The sequence below is a fragment of the Phalacrocorax carbo genome, chromosome 7 (assembly GCF_963921805.1).
Source record: "Phalacrocorax carbo chromosome 7, bPhaCar2.1, whole genome shotgun sequence".
In the NCBI taxonomy this organism is placed as follows: Eukaryota; Metazoa; Chordata; class Aves; order Suliformes; family Phalacrocoracidae; genus Phalacrocorax; species Phalacrocorax carbo.
The window spans coordinates 32,024,521-32,040,405 of NC_087519.1; the positions used below are offsets into that span (position 1 = coordinate 32,024,521).

Consider the following 15,885-nt stretch of genomic DNA (forward strand, 5'->3'; position numbering starts at 1 on the left):
AACCACATAAGATTCATTCCTGCAAACACACCTTTATTTCCTACAGATAAGCTTACATACATATTTGAGGATATCTTCAGTCCGTCTGCGGAGATGATTATAACTGTACTGAAAAATTCAAGCTGGTGAACACTGTGAGGAATTTGTTGTGGAAGCACTGCAGAATGTGTTCTGTGCCAAAAGCACCAGTAACAAAATAGCACTAGTCTCTGTGCAAAAGGGCAAGCACCCTAGAAGAATAAATGAAAAAAAGAATTACCCTTATGATCACTTATATAGCAATAACACTACCGTGGCAGGCCAGCCATCCAACCTCCCTTAGCAGCACCCAACTGCTCACCTGTTTCAGTTGCATTTAGCAAAGTGTTGCTGTGACAATGTAAAATGCATTCCAGCTGTGATCACTTTGTGTTTTCCCTCTCACCCAACAAATTTTGCTGAGTGGTAAGAAGTTAAAAGTATTAAAAACATGAAGAATATTTAGAATATTGGGGCTTCTTTTCCAAGAAGCCTGAATAAAATCATTAGCATTTGCTTGTTGCAGTTCTTAAAATAAAAATAAATTTAAAAATCCAGTGTATATCCCTTCTGGAAGCAGTAAAGTATATTTGGCTCTTTTCAGAGTAAACCAAAGATATGCGACACATGGATATTTGATGAGTACGAAATTTATTTAGTCCCTCCAGGTAGCTGTTAAGTATTTGTAACAATCTATAAACTCTGACTTAAGAGTTGGAGAATCTCAACATTCACAAACTATCCATGTAGCAAAATAGGTTGAAATTCACAGCTTTGTTTCCAGAGGGCTTGATGTGTGTCCTCAGTTCTGATTAACTTTCCAAGCTAATGGGACCCTTGGTTTGTCTGGGCAGAAACAGAAGTCAGTAGAAGAGTCTAACTTATATTCCCATCTCAGCACCTGTGGTCTTTTCAGAAGCTGGTGCATCCCAGAGTGCTCCCTGCAGGCTGGTTGTGGGGACTGGCCTTCAGTGTCAGCATGCTGCTGGCAGAGCTGAAGAATTTGGGGCACATACTGCATTGCTTACCTTGTGCACAGCCTAGAGCGGTTGCACTTCTTGTAGGATAGTTGTAGCCTCCCATTTCATGCTATCAAACATAATGGATATTGCAAAATGTGCATGCTGAATTCTTAGTTCCTATTAATTTTGGAAATAAACAATAATTAACTCCTTGCCCACTTGGAAATGACAATGAGGTTTTCCTTTGTTGTCTGAAGAACCATCACTGGTAGCTGTAGCAAAGCTGTAGCTTTGCTGTTAAGTATTAGGGTAGCAAATGAAGCAAACAGAGCACTTATGCTAATTAAAGTGACTGTAAAGTAAGGCTTTCTTAATATTTCATCTCGCCTGTCTTTGGGGACTGGCTGCTCTTAAGTATTCCAGTATTCATACATGTTTTTGGTGAAATAAATGTGCCAGAAAACCTGTTTGTTCTGGAGAAGATTTTGGACTCAGCAGTACCAGGTGTCAATAAGACAGCATCAGCTGGGTATTTCCAACAGACAAGGGCTCCTCCTCCTTCAGGGTTGGACTGTTGTGTCCTAATGATGCCAGGTGTGCTGGCTGGGGCACTGGGCAGCGTAGGGAGTCTCCATGCCCTCACATTGGAGTAGCTGCTCTCAGCATTGTTTGAACCTGGGTGAGTCCTTGTGTACTTTGTACACTTTTCTTCCTAATGTGGGGGATGTAGGAGAAGACTTGGGGGAGTGGGGAGGAGCAGCCCCAGGATGCTGAGTGGAGGGTGAGTGCTGGCTACCTTGCAGCACCCCAGGGGCTCACTGGCTCCATTTGTGAGTGGGAGGCAAGGCATCCTCTCTGGGCACTGCGGCACCGTGTAGTGACCTGGAGTGGAGCATTTCATGCTTAATGCTTGTGCTGGCAGATGCTCCTGTTCAGCTAGGCTGTGAGTACGCAGGGGAGGCTGGGCTGGGGAGCAAGAAGCAAGTCAGCTGCTGTGCAACCCATGCCTCTATGTGGGGCGACTTCAGCTGAAGAGCCTGAGCTGCGTTAGCTTTGTGTGAAGGTAAAGCTCAGGATGGATGTTTGTTCTCAGTGCTTCCCCTGAACATGCCTTCTAATTTGCTGTCTTACTAGATTGTTTCCCTATTAAAATACAGGAGAAAATCAGATCTACTACATTATCTTAGCACTACTAAAAATGTGTGAGAAAAACTACTATTGTGTGTTAGGGAGCTTTAATTGAACATAATTATTACATGGTCATTTTAAGGACAAGAGAAAGCTATTTTCCTTAGATGATAAGAAAGTAGTGGCAATATGTTAAGTACAGAGGGAATCAAAGGATAAAAGTGTGGAGGATGTATTTTTTTTGTGTTGGTGTTTCCTCAGTAATTTCATGTGTGTCAGTTTTGGTTTTTTGGTTTTGTTTTTTTTCTTAATAAATAATCCTTATTTTTGTTTATTTGGGTTGTTGAAAAGGGGGGAAGAAGTGGTTCTTGGAATAAAACAACAGAGCTGTATCAGAGTAATGTTTTGTAGGTTATGAAAAAGTTTAATTTTAAAACTTTCACAGGGTTTTTTGTTTTTTACTTACTTTTTCTTCGATTTCCTAAAGCTGTTATTAAAATGGATGAAGTGCTATATCAGAAACTTTGAATTGCTTCAAAGGAAAATGTGTCATAACTTTGTACTTTCTGCAAGCTTTTCTTCATCTTGCCAGCCCTAGGTTATGGATGAATATACTTTAAGGAGAAGAGCTGTGTGGTAGATTTTAAATGCTTTCATCTTTAATTGGAGGAGGAGGGAGAACTGTTCAAAATGGTCATAAATTTTTTAATGTAATTTGCAATCCATTTAGTACATTGATTTAAGCAACAACAGAAGCATAGGCGTGCTATGTAAGGTGCTAAGTGACTGGAGTTTCCACGCTGGGATGTTGAACCAGAAGCCTGTTATAAATGCTGGAATAGTTGGCTTTTATACTTACTTAAAGAAATTGTCATAGTTTCACATGGCCTTAATTTATGTGCTTTTGTGATGCAAATAATATGTAACAATATTAATGTTGAAATAATTACCTTGCACTAAATGAGAAGGTACTCTGGAGTGCTTTGTGATAATTCTTGTACTTATAATGAATGTATGTGCGGGCTTCGTGGGACGCCGCAATTGTTTGCGAAGAACTTCATGGACAACATTGCTAGACTGTGACCTTGTTTGTGTTTTCTTTCACCAGCCAAGTTCAAAGCTGGCAAATGTGTATATAGAACAATAAGCTTTAGCATTCTTTGATCAACATTTAACCAAAGTTTGGGCAAATATATTTCACAGTCTGAACACTTGGATGTGTTTTACTGTTTCTTTTTTTTCTCAATACCCATAACCACCTCCAGTGATAAGCATGAGTAAATACCAGCATTTGATATCTATTAAAATGAAGGAAGCAGACAGAAAGTTGATGATTATCTTTGCAGTCAAGGACTTTTCTCCATTGCTAACTGCAGTATTTGTTGCTGTAGTTGACCACCCTACATTCCCAGACTTACAGCTTGTGGTTCTTGGTTTATGTGACTACATCTGACATTTCTGTCTTACGTATTTCTTATCACTGTACTTCAGTAATGAAAACTGAAAACTTCAGAAGAGCAAGCTCTTGCTACTCCACACTTCGACATTCATTTTGACTATTTGTTTCAATCTTGTTTTTACTGAGATTTTTGCTGAAATGTCCTGTTATTTGTGTTGAGGCTTATGCAGGATCAATATAAAAGACATGCTTTGCTACATACTCCGAATAATCTGACAACTGCTTATAGGTTTTTTTTGAGCACTAGGAGTTTTGTAGTCCGTGGTGTTGAACAGAAAAATTTACATCGTAAATTGAGTGTATCCAGTGCAGTGTTTCCCTTTAGAGTCTGTAGATGAGCAGTACCACAATAGCAGCTCATTGATTTTTTTTTTTTTTTTTTTTTAAATTCCCCCCCCCGCCCCAAGATGTAGTGTGACTGTAGTTACAGCCATCCCAGGATCCTTGAAGGATTTCACAAAATTGAATTTTGCAGCCTTTCTGATGCGGAGAGAGATTCCTTCTTCCAAGTAAACAGAAGGAGCCAAGTGTCAGGAATATGGGGCAGTTGGGCATGTTGTTGTGCCTACTGCAGAGGAAAGGGTAGTTAGTGACTGTTGCCCGAGATGTTCTGTATCCCCAAACACTCACCATCCCCCTAGTCAGACTCACCCCTTCTTTTATGACTGGGAACCTGATACCTCTGAAGTCTGGCATGGGCTAAGGAAGCTTACCTAAGCAATGCTTCAGTCTGCCTGTGGCATATGTTTTCTCTGGTTAAAATCAACAGTGTGCTTTAGAAACTTCTGCCAGCAAGAATTAACGGGGCAGAAATCACCTTGGCTTCGCTCTGCTGTTACCTGCAAAAAATCCCATCTTTGGTGGAACCTGTGAAATGTGCTGGAAGAGGACTTGGAGAAGAACCCAGACACCAGTAGCAGGCTTCCCTCTCCCCAGTCATGGCAGTAAGGTTGGTGAAGGAAAATAAGAAGAAAATATTTGCATTTTGTCAGTTGGCAATTAGAGATGTTTAGCAAGCTTTACTAGTACTTAGAGAGGGCTACATATTAAAAATTAAGCCCAAAGGCTTTCTCTAAGAAACCTTAGTATGTGCAAGCATCACAGCATCTGGCTTATCAAGTGAATAAGAAGCAAAAAAGACAGATGCTTTGCTTTGGGTAGCAGGTGATATGCTTTGCTTCTCTGTGATTAGCTGGGTGTCAGGGTGGACAGAATATTTGAATGAGAGAAGAATGGGAGGAACTGTTCAGAAGCAGCAAAAACTATAGCAAGAAGTGACTGAGTGAAGTGTGAGGTTAAATGGAAGTACAAGGAAAACATATTTAGATTGGTATAACAGATATTTAGATTTGTATAAGCAAATACATAATTTGAGGTGGGGAAGAATAAAAAGCAGAATCTTCGTGAAGAGGGAAAAAGAAAAGCAACAAAATATAGCAAGTTGCCAAGTTTTAAAACATACTTACTGGCAATTTTATTTTTGTAATGTGCAACAAACTGTAATCATGATTGTAGCCTCTGGAGTTGCAGAGGATTTGAGCACAACAGGTGTGGCAGCAAATGCTTTTTCACTTTAGGTAGTGGATATCTTTCTCTGTATCCTGTTCTGTAAATTAACCCTGGCAGTACTTGAAGAAAAACTCACCTTGAAAAATAGGAAGGTTAACTCAGAATGGAGTTTTAGGTTCATTTCTGGTGTTTATAACTGTGTTTTATGGAGTCCTAATGGAATTCATAACTGCACAATTGAGATTATTATTTTATTTGCAACCCTCCCCTTTTAATGTAGTTCTCTGTTAAAAGTACAGTGCTAGTATCAGGACAGAGTAAGAGGTATTATTTATCTATAAATGTTTAATCTTATTGATTTTAATGCTTTATTATTAATCTCACAGACAGTAAATGTTGGACATGAAAATGAAGATGCTCCTAGACTTCTTCAGAAAATACTTCAGTGAAAAATAAATAGAAGCGTATGGGCAAATTATATCTTACTCAAACACTTTAAGTTATTTTCCAAAGAATGGGTAACCAATGCTTAATTTCCTACTTGCGAGAGCTGTTACAAATGTTAATTGCCTTGTTATATATTTTACAAGAGTCTCAGAAATGTAATTGTTTGAGTATTGTATGTTTAAATTAGGTGCAAAAGTAGTTCCTTAATAGTAAAAATAAGTTCCCTGAAGGCTTTTTATGTCTTTATGGGTTTAGTTGTTATGCAAGTCTTATTGATCTGAACAGAATTCCACAAACACATTGTCTTCTTTTCTTGAGCTATAGTACAAAATTACTCGTATAATTCATAGTACTGCTGTGCAGCATTTGAAAATTAGGAGGAAACATTTATGAATCATCTTTGGAACAATTTACATTCATTGAATTACAAATGAAATTTTATACAAATGCTTAAAATGGTGGTATGCCTTGAATTGGGTGCTTGCTGCTTCCTACTGTTGTGCAGGGGAATGTGGTTACGTATGTCACCTCTGGGGTTTTTGCTTGGTTTTAGGGTAAGGGATAAACAATACGGGTGATCATAAAGTACATATTTCCAACCCCACTCTTTCTGCACATTCCTTTACATTTATGTGTACCCCTGTATATGCTTCAAGTATCTGATATGGATGTTTATTGATGCATTCTGTTTTGATGTCCTGGGGCAAGTTTCAGAAGGAAAACTATATATTCACTGGGAATAACTGAATCTGAATATACTGACAGTGTTATGTAATCAGTGGGTTTCAATCCTTTCTAGTGTCAGAAGTGTTTGTGTCCACATGTTTATGATGAAACAACAATAGAACCTCATTTCTTTGTTAGTTTTTGCTGTCATAGGAATCTGTCATATGAAAACAAATAAAATTCAGACTTCTGCAGTTAATAAGTGCTGGACCTTGCAAGGATGTGGATGGTAGGCCAATTAAGCTTGGTTTGCCTACCATGTCACTGCGATTTTGGAAATTTCTTTTAACTACTTTGGAGAGTATGTGCTGTTAAATAGATGTTTGTGTTTATCCCAGAGGTGGCTGCATTTCAGTGAAATGTAGCATGATGCTGACATAGTCCCTAATGATCTCTTAGAAATACTTTGCTGCGTAGTCTAAGATAATACGAAAGATGCCCAAGGTTAAAGCATCATATCATCCTAAGTAGTATTTATTTATTGCATCCTCCTGCATCTTAGTTTTATTCTTTTAAATTCTAAAACTTAGTTACAGGTCAGAATTAAATCTGAAAAAAACAAAGGTATGTGAGCTTGAATTTTTTTATTCCTTTTAAAAATGTGTTATCTGTTCCCTGATATAGCATGAAATGCATGCAATAATGCATATGAATTTACAGTAGTTGTGGCTGTTGCCAAAATAGCTAGTAAAGTAGATCCTGTTAATATATGAGGTAAAATAAGCAAATATTAAGGACATATCTGACTTCTACAGTACAAGAGAACTGAATTTTTTTCTATCCATATGGACGGGTAGAAAAACATATCAAACATATCAGTGGGATGTTTTAAAAATTCTGTATAGTATCTCTCTAGATGTCTTCAAGCATAGTCTTATTTGTGTGTCAAGTATTGGTAAAAATGTTGAAATGAGTATTAGTACTGTAAGCGTTGAGTTTATGTATAAACCCAATAAAAATCTTGGGGAAAAAAGTAATAGTTTATAACTGTCTTGCATAAAGCTTATAAAAGGAGGTTTATATAGAAGAGTGGTTTTTAAAATGTAAGTATCTTTTAATGATTTTCTACTGGCATAGATGCTGCATATTTCAATCCATGGAGCAAAAGATGTGGCCTCTTCTGTCCAGCTTGCTTGTCTTTTAGCACTTGGAAAATCAGTTTGATGTTGGCATTTTATGCATCAGTGCATCTTCTTGCTTTTAGGATTTTTTTTTTCCCTTTTTGACATCATCAAAACTTTGGATGAAGCTTTTTTTAATTTTGCCAAGCTATAGTTTTTGAGGACTCCCCTCACCCTGCCAAGTGCAGAAAGAGGGATATAAATATTTTCCTGCATGCACATTTGGCATGTTATACTGAAGAACTGGCATCCCTAGGAATGAGTTCAAGTTTTATACTAACTTTAAAGCTGATTCTGTAGAACTGAAGATATTTCCACATGGACACAAATGGAATGCATATGTTTCAAATATTTTTAGGTCAGGTGGAAATCTTTATTTTTGTTTTCAATGGCACTGTGTTTCCTGGTTTTATTCTGTTTTTCCTCTTTTCTGTTTTTTTCCCCCCCGTCTTGTCTGAATATGAAACTCACATTATTTTATTTTTAATTGGAAATTAATTCCAGGTTGACTGTATTCCAAATTTATGAAATGATTTGAAATTAAATGATTGAAAGCATCTTGAAGCTGAAACTCCAGTTATGTATAAACTGTTCAGAATATTAGTTAAACCTTAATGATGATGATGTGACTGGGGATGTAGTTCTGTCACAGAAGGTTTTAACAGCCACATTTTTCAACTAAGGAAGCTTCAAACATAAAGCAGGACCAGTCTTCCTTTCACTAGTATCTTAGTCGTGGTCCTAATTTGTGTTTACTATTTCCGCGTTCTTAATGAATAAATTTGTACAACTTCTGTGACAAGAAAAAAAACAAGGCAGTGCATGCTTAGATTGTTTTCCAGTTAGGTACACATTGCCATCTCCTTTGTGTGACAAAATCCATTCACTTTTAACTATTTCTATTACTATTTGATAATAAACCCTAGAAAAGAATTTACTTACTTCCCTAAAAGAGTTGTATCATATCTTTCTGGTATGTGGTGGAATAAAAATTATTATTTTTTTTTCAATTTTATCAATTTGAGCCTGAACCTGGAGACAGTGTGAATAGATGGGGTTAGAAGAATGTTTAGGCCAAATTCTCAAAATCTGAAAGTGACAGATATGAAAGGGAAGGTCAGTGGCCTTTTTTGCAGATGAAATGGGTGATGTTATTGTACACACTGCACATGCTTTCAATATTTTGTACTTAGCTGTATTTTATATCAGAGGAAAACATTCAGCTAAATGCTTGATGCTACAAAAGACTTGTATTCTTGCTCATATCTCTGCAGATAGGAGCACTATTATGAGTTCACAGAATGGTTTTCTGAGTTGAAATAACTCTGCAGCACTAAAATAAATACCTGGTATTTTAATGTATATGAACTTAAAGTAGGTACAATTATCAGCCTTCAAAAAGCAAATTTACCAAACCAGAATTTGATGTTGGCCCTTATTTGAATCAAACGTTAAAAAATAAAAGTGTGACTGATTTTACCTTGCACATTTGACAGTGGATAAATACAGAAGGCTGTGAAACAGGAAAGCAGTCATTTTCAAGGTAACATGTTCTCTAAAAGGCTCCATATTGTGAGTATCTTCCAGGATTCATCCCAGTGTACTTAGTGCCTATTGGAGCCCAGGTGAATCTTTGCATTTCAGCATGTCTTTTTTCCCAAAACAATGCAGAAAGTATAGCTGTTTTTCTCATCTCGGAATCCTCCCGTGTGCTATTTAGAAGTCAGTGTTACATCCATGGAAGCATATCTTCAAACTGTGGATGTAAAGATTCTGGAAATTAGATCAGGGATGTTGATAATAGGTGCTGGATGATTTAAGAGAGAATGTCAGAATAGAACATTGCAATGGGATAATGTCCTCCTACTGCTAGATGAATGTCTTAGCATCCCCTTGGCATTCATAGGAAATAAACGTTGAGGTGAAGCTGAGACATTTATTTCCAAAATGGGAGTCATTTTTCCTGTGAAAGCATTGTATTACAGGGACTCTATTTCCACTATACCAAACAATTGATGATGGAAGATGCTGTCATTTGATGGATATTGATATTGTAGAATGACAGTTCATCTTTATGTGACTTTTATGCAAAATACGCATATGTAGTTAGAAAAAGAGAAATGTTTCCTAATTGTCTTCGATGACAGATTTGCATCTTGCTTTTAGCCATTCAAAATGACTTTATCTATCATAACACAGTAAATATAAAATTTGGATATTTGTCACATTGATTGAAGCATAGTTAGAAACATCAAAGTTTTATCATTTAATGGCTAACAAAAATATTTAACTCTAGCATGTAATAGAGATGTCCTGTCACTTAATGCAGTTGCAGCTTTCAGTAGTTTATAAATAGCTTGAGCACTCACAGCTGAAAAGTTATAGCAAAATCGGGGTCGCACTTCAGCCTGTGTGAGTTCTGAATCTGATTTCAGTGGTGGACAGGCCATATTCAGCTATATAATATTCCATGATCTCCTAGTCCAGGTGTGGTCTAAGTGCCTGTGTCACTAATGTCTGAAGGTAACAGAAGGTAACTCAGCATAACCTCTGTCCCAAGGGAATCATAGGTTGAGTCCTGTTGGAATGATATTTCTGAGCACTTGAAGGAGAAGAGGTGATTGGGAACAGTCAGCATGTGTTTGTCAAGAGTAAATTGTGCCTCACCAACCTGATTAACTTCTATGGTAAAATGATTTGTGGACAAGAGGAGAACAGTGGGTATCATTTACCTTGACTTTAGCAAGGTGTTCAGCACTGCTTCTCACAATACTTTTGTATCCCAGTTAGTGTGCTGCAGTCTGGACGGATGGACAAATAGGAGGGCATGGCCAGGCTCAGAGCACAGTGGCCGATTCATCCTTTTCTGTCTTTGTAAAGTAACAAGTGGAGTAATGCCAGTGTCTCTCCTGGGACCTGTCCTCTTAACATCCATAGCAATAATCTAGTGGAGGTCAACAAGTGCACTTGCATGTGGTTTGCAGGTGAAACCAAACTGAAGGAACCAGTCATTATGCTAAAAGGCAGAGCTGTCATTCAGAGGAGTCTAGACAGGCTATGGTTTCACACCGTCCTACATCTAGTCCTACATTTTACAAAAGAGGGATGTTGTATGTAGAAGATGACCTACAGAACTTGTACAGTTAGTTTAATTTTTGTCTTTAACGAATATATTGTCAGGTGGAAGGCCAGGCATGCAAGTACCAATCTGCTGTCCTACTCATTCAAGAAAAATAAGAAATCATGTAGGATGCCTTGTCAGAAATATGCTTTAAGTACTGGACATGAGACAATTCTTCTTTGCATTTTAAAAGGCTTAAAATATTGCATAAGGTTGATAGTATACAAATTGCTTTAGAAAGGCTACTTTCCAACATTCAGTGTAACATACTGAAAGCAAGACAACTTCAAAAAATAATTATTCACTGAAAGCACATGGTACTGCTTAAATTATAATGGTCTCCTAATTACCATAACTGTAAAAAGGCAACTATTGAAATTTAGATATTAACTCTGATTGTTAGAATCCTAATTACAGCAGTGTTAACAACTGCAGTGTGGGTAACACTCTTATTATTAGTTCCACATCTGAGAATCGGTTCATTCACTTCCAAGGCATTTACACACTGATTTCCATGCACTTTTTTGGAAGTGAATATGTGTAATGACTAATGAGCCAGCTAAAGCATTTATTTGAGATGACTATGGATATTAGGAGAAAATGGAGTATCCACTTCCAGTTTAAAGCTGTGGAATAGAGTGAGTTTAGGAAAATAAACTAGGTTATCTGGTTTAAGTGTGTAGATGTTGAAAGTTAGTTTACATAGTGCTGTCTTAGAGAAACAGCATTGTTTTGAAGGCAGAAATACTGAATACAAATACAAATGACAGATGAAGAGAGTTGCAGGTAGCCTACTTATGACACCAACCAGCTCTGTGTGGTTTGCAGTTTCAAGCATACAGGCTTTTGGCCAGTCTAATCCCAAGGCTAGTAAATGATTGCAGATATTTTAAATTAATTCTGAAGATACCAGGAAAGAAGGAGTAACAGTTTGTAACAACAGCTGGCTTGATACATTTTGAGATGGTAACCACTGTTCCTTGTGGGTATGGTTGGGCGAGGGAGAGTTAATAGAGACAGTTATTTGAGAAGGACTAGAGCTATTACTGGCATCAAGCCTACTTCTTTTATGAGAAAACAAGACAAATGCAGGCAAGGGGGAAAGAAAACAACTTAAAAAGAGAAAAAAATCCATCCTTTTTTCTTTCTTTCTCTCAAGACTTTTACTAAAGTACTACTGCTGGAGAAACATGGCCTCAGCTCACAGTCCTATCAGACATTTTGTGACCTGACAAACTTGAACTAATGTTGAACTGTTTAGGTCAACGCTCTTGACTGCCTCATCGGTCACAGGCTCAGAGCAGTGTTGTGAAAGATGGTCTTGTCTGCATAAACCTGACACTTGCTAAACAAAAGGCAAATAAAGGATAAAAGTGAATAAGTAGAGGACAAAGAAGGGAAGGTAAACCAAACTAGTATTTGTAGGTCTTTCTGACTCCAAATTAAGATAAATATATAATCTATTCACACAAGCTGTTTTGATCAGGACAATGAAAGTTCAAGGGTGTTATGAAGAATCCAAGGAGGCTGCAGGAGTGGCAGCTATGCTGATAAAGCTTTCCAAAGGATTCCAGAAAGAATTAATGTGTAAATAGCTATATGTGGTTTGTGGTTTGCAGATTGTGCTTCAATGTTGGACCTAAATCTCAGATGCCAATCTCAGATGCCAATATCGTATTCCATGCTCTTCTGTTTAACATTGTTTCTGTGATTTTGCCTATGCAGTACCTTCCTTGTTTCCAGTTGAAACAAAAATATCAGTTTTATTTTTTTATTCAGAATTAAAATTTTGCTGAAGTGATGATCGTGGAGGACAGCTGACAGCAAAGATTAATTCTGGTTTGGAGTTTTTAATCATAAATTCCTATATAATTGAAGAAATGCCATCCCTGGGGGTAGCACCTGCCTATCCATGGATATTCAGTCATATGTGATTAAAAAACAAAGAGGAGGTGCCTTTTGTTAATACCTACAGTGCCCCTTCCTCAACATAAACTATTCCCTTCTCTTCATCTTCTCAATCTCAGTGATTGCTGTTTTGTAAGAGCCTTTATTCTGGGCTCCAGTGCCACTGAAGAGCAGATAGTATTTAATGACCTTCTGCATCAGCAGTTTCATCTCTTGAGAAATTAAAATTGATTTGTTTTGTCTTTGATATTGAAAATCTAAAGCAGACCTTTTCTTCCTGACTTGTGTAATAGTAGCACCTGCAGTCAGGAAAAGACTGGGAAAGAGGACTTAAAATAAACTCTGTTAGCTAACATGGTCAACAACAACAAAAAAGCGCCTGTCACCAGATAGTTTAAAATAAGTCCCTGAAAAGACTAAACACTTTTTGTCATCTCTGTAATATTACAGGGCTTCTGTCTGTTTAAAGAAGAAAACTAGTTTTCATATGACTTTTTGTTTCTGTGTGTATTTCATAGGTTGGATAAGAATAAACAGGAATTAGATCCTATCTCGGAAAACTCTCAGGTTAACCTATAGGCATAAGGAAAATTATGCTCACCCTTAAAGGATAAATTATTGTATGACCTCAAACACGGTACTATTTTTCTGTGATAGACTGCAACTTCCAGTTTATTATTTTAACAGATCAATAGGTATGTTAATTCTAAGAGGAAGCTCAGGCTCTGCCTGAAGTTAAATTTGCCAGTTTTTTTAATTAGTTTTATTCTCCCATAAGCTTGAAATTTCTTTAGGAGAATCAAAGACAGGAAAGTAATTCACTGGAGAAAAAGCAAATGATGCAGAAAATGCCAATATCAATTTCCTAAACAAGTTATAACTTGAATGCCAAGAATCTTGTTTCCGGCAGTAACTCTAATAATATGAGTAATCTAAGGCACTGATCGGAAGGCACATTTTACAAACTTGTGTTTTAACTTAAAAAGATGACTGAGAGAAATTAAACCTTGCTGAGCTGTGTGAGCCAGTGTCTTGAAGAAAAATAAACCCCTTTACCCTAAATGAAATAATTTTGATTGTGGCATGAGTTATATTTTAAAGGCATTATCAACAAGGCAGATGGCCTAGTGCTGAGAATTTGATTAGGGACATTTCCAGTTGTATTTCTGTACAGCATAGTGTACTTTAAGTTGGATGGAATCTCTAAATAGGCCTTCAAAATGAAGAAACATGTTAACACAAAATAAAAATTGCTTTGTCTTCCACCTCAACCCCCTCATAGAGTTTTCATTCTAGAAGCACAGTCCATGGCATTTTGTGGACCTAGCTGGAAATTGGGTTGCTATAATAACTTGTGGCTCAGTGGCAGAAGAGTAAAAGTACTGAAGCTAATGTTGATTTCTTCAAAGACAGATGGAGAGTGTATATGAAGATAAATGTAAGGTTTTAGGTTAGCCTAAACCCATTTTTTTTTTCTGCTTATCTTCCACGAGCTTCTCTTCTCTGTACCTTAAGAAACATGGGAAATTAAACTTTTGTTGCGGCATAGGCTAATCTTGTGGAAAAGTGTATCTGCAGTCCTTAACCCAGATTGGCTTCTCAGAATGAGAAACATGGTCTTCTGAGGCTCATTGACAAGACCAGAATGTGGGCACAGTTACCTGAATATTTTGGTGCTGTCCCTAAAAGGGGTGAAATAGCTTTGAGGAAGATTAAGATACCATTAGAAATAGATTGCTAGTGTAATTAATGAGAAGGAGGAATTCCCCAACGACAAAAGCAGGGGGGGAAATGTGATTTTCTTACTGTGTGGTGACATTTTTGAGCTTTAGGGTATTATGAGGCATAGATAATGTTTCCAATAACACAACTCACTCCCTGTGCCTGCCTTCCCCCACCCTGAATTACTGCACCATTCAGTCCTACCTATGTTTTCATATGCTTTAGCTGAAATCCAGGAAATGAGAAACATTGCAAATCAGAAGTTTTCCTCCTTTAGTTTCTTGATCATCACCTTCCGCAGAGCGCAGTTTTATTTATTGTGCTTGAACAATCTCTAAGGAAAGAACAATTGTCTCTGAAAGTCAAATGGTTCTGATCCAGTAATCCATAATGGTATTAGGAAGTGTGCTAAAGACAGAGAGATATCTACTGGATAAGACATTAATCCTAAGCATTTTTGTTTGAGTGCATTTTTCACAAGGTGCAGTATCCTGGTCTACTGCTTCAATTTGGGCTGCATTTCAGCTAGAGCAGCTGTCTTGCTCCCTTTCAGTCCTTAGCCTACAGCTGACTATTCCAGATGTAGGTGAAATACAAGCTTTATTTCCCAATGTATTCACATCATGAAATGCAAATATTTCTTATTAGCAAAGCTTGTTGAGATCCTACATGTGCTGAAGAAAGGTAGACAAGATTTTTTTGTACTTCGTATTATAATAAGAGTATATAACAGTCACATCACTCAGAATATCTAGATTAGCCTTTCACAGAATCACACAGAATCACAGAATGATAGGGGTTGGAAGGGACCTCTGGAGATCATCTTGTCCAGCCCCCCTGCTTGAGCAGGGGCACCCAGAGCAGGGGGCACAGGAACACACCCAGGTGGGTTTTGAATGTCTCCAGGGAAGGAGACTCCACAACCTCCCTGGGCAGCCTGTTCCCCTGCTCTGTCACCCTCACAGGAAAGAAGTTTTTTCTCATGTTTACCTGGAAATTTCCTGTGTTCCAACTTGTGCCCATTGCCCCTTGTCCTGTCGTTGGGCACCCCTGAAGAGCCTGGCCCCATCCTCTTGACACCCACCCTTTAGATATTTATAGGTATTGATGAGATGCCCCCTCAGTCTTTTCTTGTCTAGGCTGAACAAACCTGGGTCTCTCAGCCTTTCCTCATAAGGGAGATGCTTCTGTCCCCTGATCATCTTTGTAGCTCTCCACTGGACTTGCTCAAGCAGTTCCCTGTCCTTCTGGAGTACTGTATTTCTTATTTCAAAACACTGACCACAGAATTTAGCAGACTTTGTGTTTACTTTTGTAATATTTTGGATTCAAGGGACTCTTTTGTGTTCCAGAAATTTAGACTTGCTATCAAAGACTTGCTGTTCAGGTAATGGTTTTCTAGCTCTGCTTTCCTCACCAGTTTTTGTTTTCAATTCTTTCTTTGTTCTTTTTCACTCTTTAGCAGAGGGCCGTCATGCTCTGTCATGCAAACAGATGTCTGAAGTAATCTGTTTTTAGAAGAATACTTTTGTATTTGTATCCAGAAGATATTTATCTTCCGATATAGAAGGTGAAGTCCTTTTTGGGTTATGTTAATAATCCCTTATGAGAGAAGCAATTCTTTGCTAAGAGAATATTTTACTGATTTATTTTCCAGTGTTGTGTACTGTTCCTTCTGATGTTAATTTTTTCCAAGTTTTAGAATATGCATACACACAGAGAGATATAGAATCATAGAATATCTCTAAGTTGGAAGGGATGCAT

The 15,885-nt window shown here is 37.6% G+C and overlaps 1 protein-coding gene across 4 annotated transcripts in view; it reads left to right on the forward strand.

The window, feature by feature from the left end:
• The window catches only part of CLSTN2 (calsyntenin 2), a 449,932-nt gene that overhangs the window by 238,134 nt on the left and 195,913 nt on the right, over positions 1 to 15,885 (forward strand). The window contains exon 1 of one of the 4 annotated variants that reach the window (XM_064457345.1): positions 1,593 to 1,659. The exons of the other annotated variants lie outside the window; for them this stretch is intronic. Coding sequence (XP_064313415.1) covers positions 1,614 to 1,659 — 46 coding nt within the window. The 5' untranslated portion in view covers positions 1,593 to 1,613. Of the gene's footprint in view, positions 1 to 1,592; positions 1,660 to 15,885 lie in introns of those variants that run through there. 4 annotated transcript variants of the gene reach the window in all.